General features: G+C 51.8%; 1 protein-coding gene across 1 annotated transcript; it reads left to right on the forward strand.

Annotated features, from left to right (window-relative positions):
• On the forward strand, positions 1-5,788 carry LOC147277015 (uncharacterized). The gene is made up of 2 exons (XM_086255593.1): positions 1-2,322; positions 2,384-5,788. The coding sequence occupies exons 1-2, from the start codon at positions 1-3 to the stop codon at positions 5,786-5,788; spliced, it is 5,727 nt and encodes a 1,908-aa protein (XP_086111719.1).
• Positions 5,789-11,298: the final 5,510 nt, after the last annotated feature.

Genomic DNA, 11,298 nt, shown 5'->3' on the forward strand with positions numbered 1-11,298 from the left:
ATGTGTGACGGAGGTCCTATCCTCGACCAAGTCGACAACACCCCGCTGGTTGACAAGCGAGGCAAGAAGACTGCTGAATCTGATCAGGAGGAGTACATCCAGCGATTGGAGGCTCAGCTCCAACGAACCCAGGAACAGCTCGACCTCCAAAAAGGTGCAACACAGCTTTATGAGCGACTCCTCCGCGACAGGGAAGAACATACCACTCCCCGGAGTGGTGAGAGGAGGAACCCCCATGACAGGGACGAACGCACCACTCTCCGGAGTGGTGAGATGAGGGATCCCCCCCGAAGGGACCAAAATGTTCCCCGCCAATTGGATGTAGGGCAAGGTAGCCATCCACCCCCAGGTTTCCAAAAGAGACTTATTCACCCGGTCGGCCGGGCCCGATCTGGCGAGCATCCTACCCGCTCTGAAGAGTTCCACATTTATCGGGACTGTCGTCATCTGCTCGACGACAACCGCTCTCGGCGAGAAGAGCAGCGGACGAACCGGGGCGAATCCAACCCGCGTCCCAGAGACTTGGAGGAGGAGCAGGGGCGATCCAACCCGCGTCCCCGAGACTTGGAGGAGGAGCAGGCTCCCCGTCCCAAGCGACGACGGGGAGAAGAGCAGGTCCTCTCGGCTGGGCGCCGCGCAGAAAGTGACACTTTCATAAGTGAACAAGTCGCTGACTCCGGTAACAGCGGCTCTCTTCCACCAGACCAGCTCCAACAACTTCTCATGGACATCAGTGAGCGCCTGAGAAGAGTGGAGGGAGGAAGTCGTGGTGGGCACCCATCTTTAGAAACAAGGGAGCTGCCTGGACCCTTCACAGCTCGCATTATATCCACTCCTCCGGTTGGCGACGTCCGACCTCCCAAAATCACTCCATACACAGGGAAGGAAGACCCATATGACCACCTCATGAGTTTCCGATCTGCTCTGGAATCTAAAGGTGCTGATGACATTACGAAGTGTCGAATCTTCCCTTCCACCCTCTCTGGCAGTGCAAGGGACTGGTTCTACCAACTTCCTCCGGGCTCGGTTGATTGTTTCAACGAGCTCCGAGAGCTCTTCCTAGGCCAGTATATCATCCAGACCGATAGAATCTACACCACGGATGACCTGACTCGAGTCCGACAGGGCAGCAGGGAATCCCTCCGGGAATACATTACTCGATTTCAGCTAGAACGATCTCGGTGTCGCGACTGTGATGAGAAGGTAGCCTTCGCCGCTTTCAAGGGTGGTCTCCTAGAGGGGGACTTCTTGTTTGAACTCAACCGCCGCAATCCGCGCACCTACAAAGAACTCATGCAAGAGGCCATTGCCTATGCTACTGCTGAATTCAAAACATATGGGAAGAAGCCGCCCACCATGGATCGCCCCAGTACCGACCAGGCCATCATAGTGCCACCCCAGCCCAAGCCCTACTCGGGTAACCAGCATGGGGGGTCCGGAAAAAAGTTCAATAAATTCACCAAGAAGCAATTTGGTGATGGTAGAGGTGGAGGACAACGAAGGGAGGAAACTTATCAGACATCCTACGCCTCCAGGTTCAAAGTCTATACAATTCTCACTGTTACTTATACAGAATTGTATCCTCAGATCAAAGACATACTTCCCAAGCTCCCACCCCGCCCACCACAAACACGGTACCGGGCCAACAAGAACTTCTTTTGCCTTTACCATAACAACCATGGTCATGACACAGAGGCATGCAGAGCCTTTAAGGAGGCAATAGAAACTTTGGTACATGAAGGAAAGTTGGATGGTTTCATAGACAAGGAGGCCACCGAGAAGGCCAAGACCGACGGACAACGCCGGGGGCGGGTCAATACCATCTGTGGGGGCCCGACCCTCGCTGGCAACTCCAACAGGGCTAGGAAGGAATACGCCCGAAGTGCTCAGCAATGCTCCGGCGTTATGGCTGTAGACCTCCACCGTGGCAAAAAGACTCCTAAGCTCGGGTGGTCGCCCATTTCCTTTGCTGAGGAAGAGGAACGCGATTTAATCTTTCCACACGATGACCCTTTGGTCATTGAGGCCACCATAGCTAATTTCGACGTGGCACGGATCCTTGTCGATTGTGGTAGCTCCGTCAACATCCTCTTCGCCTCCGCCTTCACAGCTCTTGGGATTGACCAAGAGAGGCTTGACCGGTCGGTCGCTCCTTTACTTAGCTTTTCGGGCGATATGGTCACCCCTCTTAGCGGGATCTACCTTCCACTCACCCTTGGGAGGTATCCTTCGTCCGCTACCACAACCACTCAGTTTTTGGTGGTCGACTGCCCCACAGCGTACAACGTCATCCTGGGACGACCAGCCCTTAACCAACTGAAGGTTATGATTTCCACTCACTTGCTTTTGATCAAGTTCCCGACCCCGTGTGGCACGGGGGTAGTCAAAGGCAACCAGGTGTCAGCCAGGTCCTGCTATACGGAAGAAAGAGGCCATGCCCTCTATGGCTATTTCTGTCTCCCCCACCTGCCCTACCCCGGATCCTCCCGAAGATCCTCGTGATTCATCTTTCAGAGCCATCGCCCAACCAGATGACAGTCATGTGGAAGAAGTTCTCATCTCACCTGCCTACCCGGACCGCAAGGTACGGGTCGGAACCCAGCTCAGTATTGCCCTCCGAGACGACCTCATCAACTTCCTTCGTGCCAATGCTGAAGTCTTTGCCTGGTCCTATGATGACATGCCTAGGATCTCTCCGGAGGTGATCTCCCATCGCCTAAGTCTTAATCCGCGGCACCGCCCCGTCCGCCAAAAGCGCAGGCAGTACAAGCCCGAAATCTATGCTGCTATGAAGGAAGAAGTCGACAAGTTACAGAAAATTGGTTTCATCCGCGAGGTTTCCTACCCGGATTGGCTGGCCAATGTTGTGATGGTCAAAAAATCAAATGGCAAGTGGCGGATGTGCGTCGACTTCACTGACCTCAACAAGGCCTGCCCCAAGGATAGTTTTCCTCTTCCTCGAATTGACCAACTGGTTGATGCCACGGCAGGCCATGCACTCCTTAGTTTCATGGACGCCTACTCCGGCTATAACCAAATCCTTATGCACAGCTCCGACCAGGACAATATGGCCTTCATTACTGACAGGGGCCTATATTGTTACAAAGTCATGCCTTTCGGACTCAAAAATGCCGGGGCCACCTACCAGCGTTTGGTCAACTCCATTTTTTCAGAATACATTGGTAAGTCCATGGAGGTCTATGTGGACGACATGCTTGTCAAGAGTGTCCGGGCGGAGGACCACGTCCACAAACTTTCTGAGATGTTTTCTGTGCTCAAGAAGTACCAAATGCGCCTGAACCCTACCAAGTGCACATTCGGCGTATTTTCGGGAAAATTCCTTGGCTTCATGGTGAGCCAAAAGGGGATCGAGGCCAACCCTGAAAAAATCAAAGCCTTGATCGATATGCAATCTCCCAGGACTCAGAAGGAAGTGCAGAGCCTAACGGGCAGGGTCGCCGCCTTGACACGATTCATATCCAAGGCCACCGACCGTTGCGCCCCATTCTTCAAAACCCTTAAGGCTCGGACAAAATACATTGACTGGACTCCGGAGTGTGAGAAGGCCTTCCAAGATCTAAAAGAGTACATGGGCAAATCACCTCTACTTTCTAAACCCGAGCCAGGGGAAGAGCTACTCCTTTACTTGTCCGTTTCCCTGACAGCCACCAGCTCAGTCCTCATTCGACTTGAGGATAGGGTTGAGCACCCGGTGTACTATACCAGCAAGGCCCTGCAAGATGCTGAGACCAGATATCCAGAGATAGAAAAATTAGCCCTTGCCTTGGTCACATCAGCCCGGCGCCTCCGCCCATACTTCCAGGCTCATCCTATCGTGGTTCTCACCAATCAACCACTTAGGCAAGTATTGCAGCGGCCTGAGGTCTCTGGCCGACTTATCAAATGGTCCATTGAGCTGAGCGAATTTGACATTTCCTACCGCCCACGGCCCGCAATCAAGGGACAAGCCATTGCAGACTTCATTTCAGAGTCTACATTCCTACCTGAGGCTGAGCCCTCCTCCGCCATTGTGTCGACCACCGATCCACCAACTTCTTCTACTCCGGCAATCAGGCCGGATCGCCCAATCTGGTCTTTATATGTTGATGGGTCTTCTAATCAACAGGGCAGTGGAGCCGGACTTGTTTTGATCGCCCCTGACCAGACCACCATTGAGTATGCTCTTCGATTCGGCTTCCAGGCATCTAACAATGAGGCTGAATATGAGGCCCTCATTGCCGGCTTATCTTTGGCACTACATATGGACGTTGAGCAACTCCGAATCTACAGCGATTCTCAACTCGTGGTGAACCAAGTCACGCAGGAATACCAGACCAAGGGTGAGCGCATGGCCGCCTACTTCACCAAAGTTCAAAGCCTACTCAATCAATTCTCAGCATACCAGCTCATACAAATCCCTAGGGCGGACAATGAGAGGGCGGATGCCCTAGCTCGCCTTGCCTCGGCAGTCGACCATGAAGCTGGGAGGTCTGTCCCAGTTGAGTTCTTACCTCAGCGCAGCATTGATGTTATGGAAGTCTGCCAATCTGCACAACAAGCTAGTTGGATGGACCCTCTCCTTGCATTTCTTAAGCATGGGAACCCACCCGCGGACAAGGCTGAGGCTCGGCGCCTTCGCCATAGAGCTTCCCGGTACACCATTATTAACGACAAGTTATACAAGCGGGGTTTCTCCCTGCCATACTTGCGCTGCCTCACCCCCGAACAAGGCGACTATATCCTCCGGGAGATCCATGAAGGGGTCTGTGGCAATCATGCAGGGGCCCACTCTTTAGCCCACAAGGCCATCCGCCAAGGCTATTATTGGCCGACCCTCCGTGCTGATGCAAGGAAGCTCACCCAGAAATGCATAAAGTGCCAGAAATTTGCAACTTTTCCGCACCAACCACCCGAGCCCCTAACTACCATGAACAGTCCTTGGCCCTTTGCCCAATGGGGCATTGACTTAATCGGACCAATGACTGAGGGGAAGGGCAAGGTCAAAATGTCAGTCGTCGCAGTGGACTACTTCACTAAGTGGGCAGAGGCCGAGCCCTTGGCAAAGGCAACCACCCAGACCATCAAGAGCTTTGTATGGAAGAACATAATTTGCCGCTTTGGTCTCCCTTACGCCATTATCACTGACAATGGCAAGCAGTTCGACAACAAAGAGTTCAAGTCATTTTGCTCCGCCTTCAACATCAAGGTTTTCTTTGCCTCTCCTGGTCATCCTCAGGCCAACGGGCAGGTCGAGGCAGTCAACAAGACCATTAAACATACCTTGAAGACCAAACTTGATGCAAAGAAGGGAAAGTGGCCTGACCTCCTATCCGAAGTCTTATGGTCCTACCGGACGACTTGTCGGTCCTCGACCGGGGAAACCTCCTTTTCTTTGGCCTTTGCTTCTGAAGCAGTTATCCCAGTTGAGGTCGGGCTTGCCTCTTACCGCCTCGACACATTTCAGCCCGAGAACAATGCTGACCAGCTAGCCCTCAGTCTCGACTTAGCTGAAGAGCATCGGGCCCAGGCTGAGCTACACAAGTATGCCTACCAGCAACGGGCCACTCGACACTACAATTCTAAAGTTAAGCCTCGCCACTTCCGAGTGGGGGACTGGGTCCTGCGCAGCACTACCTTGGCCAAAACGGGTGCTCTAAAACCTAATTGGGAAGGACCGTATGAAGTCATTGAAGTCATCCGCCCAGGCACGTACAGGCTCCGCGCCACAACCGGCAAGGAACTCGGCCACCCTTGGCACGCCGAGCACCTCCGCTACTTTTACAAGTAGACAAATGTTGTACCCCCCGGGGACTTTTTCCAATTTTATCTATGTTATCTCTTTCAATAAATACAAGTCCTACCACGGACACGTTTTTCTTCATTTTTATTCAAAGTGTTAATTGGCTGTATGGACCCCCGGGCCATCAGACATCCGACCCTGCCCATATCCGCCCCATGCATTCAAGGGAAGCTAAGTACCATGCATTCAGGGCGCGGCTATGGCAAATGCATTCAAGGGAAACTAAGTACCATGCATTCACGGAAGTCCTACCACGGACACGTTTTTTTCTTCATTTTTATTCAAAGTGTTAATTGGATGTATGGACCCCCGGGCCATCAGACATCCGACCCTGCCCATATCCGCCCCATGCATTCAAGGGAAGCCAAGTACCATGCATTCAGGGCGCGGCTATGGCAAATGCATTCAAGGGAAATTAAGTACTATGCATTCACGGGAGAATCAATTTCATGCATCCAAGGGAAACTTAAGTACCATGCATTCGAGAAAATTCTGCAATACCATGTATTCAAAAGAAGGGCATCCTACCCCATAACGGGTCGGACACCCTCCAAACCATCCAAATAACAATAAGTACAAAACTTAATAATCAAAAGAGTTTGCAAGTTGGCACGGGCCGCATCCGACCCGACCATACAACTCAAACTAAAATAGGGCAATGGTCCGCCCACCCCTGCCCCCGGGCTATAAGTGCAATAGATGCCTATTTGGGATCCTCTCCCATATCACGCTCCTCAACTGGGGATGCTCTGTCCTCATGCTCTACCTCCTGGGCACCTTCCTCCGGGACGTTGCCAGGCACTTCGTTGCCAGCCCCTAGCAGACCACGCACGCGGTCCCAGTCAAAGTCCGGGCACATCTCCTCGAGCTCCAATTTGCAATCGCCAAAGCCCATGGCATAGCCGCTGTTATACTCATTGTCCAACTCCTGCCTAGCCTGGTCCGCCTCTTGCTTGGCTTGGCTCAGCTCCTGCCCGCTCTGCTCCAACTCCTGCCTAGCCTGATCTGCCTCCTTCCTGGCCTGCAGCAGCTCGGCCTGCAACGCCTGGTTCTGGGCAACCAGGGTACCGACCTTCTCAACCAGGGTACCGACCTTCTCCTCGGCTGAGAGCGCTCTGTCCTTCCACACCACGAAGCTCGACATCTCGTCCTTCATCTTCTCCACCGTGGCCAGGACATTAACATGTGCCTGATAAGTAAAGAACAGTGCCTGCCAGGTCGAGTGCCACGAAAATGTTATCACAAGCTATAAAGTTTAAACTTTGGACATCTCATCATAATATACCACTTTCCCTTACCTGGGACTGCTCAGAAAAGGCCCGCTGCAAAACAGATAGCGGCTCAACACCATCGCCAATCACCCGGTCATCCCTTCCCTTCTTCAGGGATCCTCCAAAGTCTGTCACTGCCTGCTGTGCCAGACGATCCTCCTCTGGGACCGGATCAGACGCAGTGGCTGCCCTCTTACCCTCTCTCCCGGGCTCGGCCGCATCTAATCCCGTCTTCCTTTTCCTCACGGGAGAAGCCGCCTTCGGAACCTGGGTGTTGGTAGACCCACTATGCCTCATACCCCCGGGCACCGTTGCACCTCTACTTGCATTCCCCTGGGACGAGCCACCCCCGGCCAACAGCGCCCCCATCATCATCCTCCTCTGAGCGGGCGGGGCATGACCAACCGGTCTACTTGTTTTCTTCGTATTGGCCATTTTCACTGAAAGACAAAAAAAAATTCAATGAGCACAAATTATTATCTCATCAACTAATACTCCAAGAGGGGAAGTACAGAAGCTCACCTGGGACTCCGAAGCCGTACTTGGCCAACTTTTCAGGAGACAAGAGGTAGGCAGCGCTCAACTTTCGAGCAGGTCGGCTAAGCACTCTTCGCACCTTCCGCGCTACCCTCCAACAATGGAAGTCTCTCCCACTCACCCCCTGCAAAATCAAACAACAAAAGACTACTATTAGTATAAGCATAACATCAGCTAATAATCCAAGTGTACATAGACCAATGCATCGGCTCAGCCAGGCAACCTATTATGTGGAAGTTCGTCGGCACTCTATACGTGGTCATCCTATCACTCCGGCCGAATTCCCAGGCTCCACTCGCGAAAAACCATTTTTTCTTCCATTCCTTATGAGCGTCCGGGTGGCCCACCTGTATTTGGCGAGTCGTACCATCAGTGAACTGCCCGTTTGCCAACTGCGAGTAGTACATCCACCCTCGCAATTTGGGGCTCGACTTAATCTCAAACAAGTTTGAGAATTGAGCCATATTCGGGGCATCATACCCCTCATCTCGGAACAATACATACAGCCCAATTAATGTTCTCCAACTATTGGGCGTCAGCTGAGGTGGTGCAATCCCTAACTTCCTCAACATATACTGGAAATAGGGGTGGAGAGGAAGCCTAAACCCATGGTGGAAACTCTTGGCAAAACACAAAATATGCCCCTCCGGCGGGTCACTCAAGACATCACCCTCTCCCGGGAGGCTCAGATGGATATAATCGGGAATGTGGAACTCCACCCTCAATTTTTCGAGGTCCTCCTCCGTCATCCTGTTCTCACACAACCCATCCACGGACCAGTATGTCTTAGGCACAATGTGCCTACCCACATCACCACAACTGGTGGGCGTCTCTCCATCATCGCTGTCCTCACTACCAGAGCCTTTTCCCTCACTTCCCATCACCATGGACAAGCTCTCCTGGACGGTCTTGAGCACTTTGCCCACCCCCATATTTCCACACCCCATCCGGGGTCGGGGCATATTGGGCCTCATCGGCGTCCCACCACTTGTGGACGCCCGATCAGACTCTCCCTCATCTGTAGAACTGTTCTCATCTGAGGAAGCCATGAAATGTCCGACCTCAGCACACCTGCCCATCCAAGACAACACCATGGACATATCAGATCAATACTGGTTTCCCACCCCCCCCCCCCCCATATGTGCTCTTCTACCCCCAATTTGGGACCATTCACCCTATCACCTTTTCACATGCTCAGCCACCAATCATTTATCAAAGCCAGTATTCACAATATCAATTTAAGCAGACAAGCAATAAAAACACAAGCCTTTACCTGTATTGCGCGGCTCCAACGGCTCAGACGGGTTCCGGCCCACGTATCTTGTCTCCTTAGTACCTAGCCAAAAACACAACACCCAATAAATTACATAGTCAAAAATGAAGGCATGTTGCCTACCCAGTGCTCGGCAAGGCTCCGACCCACTTGCACCCCCACCTGCCCCTACTCACATTATTCACAAAATTCACAAGTAGAATTCCAAGGTCCGCCTCAAGCCGGACAACCACAACCTCTCAAAGTTCTCAATTTTTTCAAAGGCACAATCAATATATCAAGTGGGTAGAAAAATTTCTATTTGAATTACCTACCTCAAAACGTGAAAATCAAGCCCGATGCAGCACCACCTCCAACGCGGCTGCACCCGAGCCCACTGCCCCGAGTCCGACCCGAGCAAACCCCTGCTCTTCTTCCACTCGAGCCCAGCCCGCGCACACAGCCCCTGCACCGCGCCTCCACTGCAGACCCGAGCCCAGCCCGCGCACACAGCCCCGAACCGAGCAGCTTTTCTGCTGCAAGCCTCCGCCCCGAGCAAGACTCGGCCCGACCTCTCCTTTTCCAGCCCGAGCTCAGCAGATCCGGCCACACCCACTTCCGACCCGCCGACCCGAACACTCAGCCACCTCCGACCCGAGCACTCCCTCGCTCCCCTCAGTCTGATCCGAGCCCTACTCTACCTGACCCGAGCTCGCCCTTTTCTCTTCCGACCCGCGCAGAAATCCCCCCGACCCGAGCTCCTCCTTCACGACCCGAGCAGGCCCCAGCCACTCCAACTTTTCCGGCCCGAGCCCTCCCCTCACAAATCCCACCCGAGCAGCTCTTCTTTTTTTCTATTTCGAAAACACAGCTGCCTCTTTGATTTTTTTTTAATATCAACTCTCTCTCTCTCCCATATAATGCTACAGTACCAAGTGTGAAATTTGGGGTGGGTATTTTATATGTGGACTCTACCACTCCATTCCAGAATTTTATTTACAGAAGGCAACATCCCACCATTAAAATCGGTCGAGGTTTACTGGGATTACATAAAGTGTCTACTGCTCGGAATACAGGGTGATCAGAAATTCAAAAAAATAAAAAAATAAAAAATAAAGTGTCATCTGTAACCCCCAAGTTTTCCTGCAGTACAGCTTTTCTTGCTAAGGAACTTGGGGGACTTCTAGACAGTATCTTAAGCAAGAACAACTATGTGGACACTTGTCGTTCTGCTCGGACTTCTTTGTGTGCAAAGTTCCCAACCAAGAAGTATCTTTTGCTCGGAAACTTGGGGGACTTCTGTTCGTATGACTAATCATCTCGGCATAACGACAAGTCACACAAGGCTTAACACCATGCTGTTTGGGCCTAGACCCAAAAGACTAAGCCCTTCCTGGGCTCCTAGCCCATGACCTACTAGGCTCCGGCCTCATGGGCTCCGGCCCCCTGGGCCCCGGCCTCTTAGGCTCCGGCCTCCCAAGATCAAGCCTCCCGGGCCCCCGACCCGTGTCAACTCACTCGGATCCTCAAGACCGGTGCCACGTGGCGCTCCTACAGTGCAAGTCACCACAAAGGACACGTGTCGTCACCGGATTGGTTGACACTCTTCCAAAGGTACTATAAAAGAGGTACCTTCTTGTCACAAAAGGACAACTGAAATCATTATTATACTATTCACTCACTCTGCTCTCAGATCTCTCTGAACACTGACTTGAGCGTCGGAGGAGCTTTGGCCGGCACCACACCGGTGCCCTTCCCGCTCACTTTTGTGTACTTGCGCAGGGTGCTTTGGATATCATTCTCTCTCATTACTCACCAGTCGGACCCAGCTACCCGTTCCTGCCCCACTTCGACGTGTCATCCACTCAGTGGTGGGTCAACGGGCCTACGTGGTTCGACTCGACGTTGACTGCTCTACCATTTTTGAGCATCAACAATTTGAAAGGTATTTCTCCCGATTTAAAAGGTATTTCTCCTCTTAGGATGTAGAGTGTGCTTTGTAGTAAAACTTAACATAAAGGCACAAAAAAAAAAATTAAAAAACTTGATTAAAAACTATAAATCACTACCGATCACTTACAAAATAGACTAAACTCTAAGTTTTCTTTTTAATAATTAAGGCATTTGAATGAGCATTTATCAGCACATATCAAAACTCAATTTTTCTGCAAAGCAAAGAAACTTGATTTTTTAAAATTCAAAAATTTAAAATGCAAAACTCGATTTGCATTTGAAAAGACTAAAATGCCCTCACTTAAGAATTGAATGCCTCGTCAGTCTCTCATGCATGCCTCTTGAGGTCCCCCCCACACCATACCCTCCCCGGCTCCCCAATCACCATCACCATTCACCATTCACCGACATCCCTTCTTATTCAAATATCCCCTATCACTTCCCATATTCTACAGCCACAAATCCATAATGTCTAAACCTCTTTT

This window comes from Dryas octopetala, chromosome 8, assembly GCF_963921425.1.
Source record: "Dryas octopetala chromosome 8, drDryOcto1.1, whole genome shotgun sequence".
Taxonomy (NCBI): Eukaryota; Viridiplantae; Streptophyta; class Magnoliopsida; order Rosales; family Rosaceae; genus Dryas; species Dryas octopetala.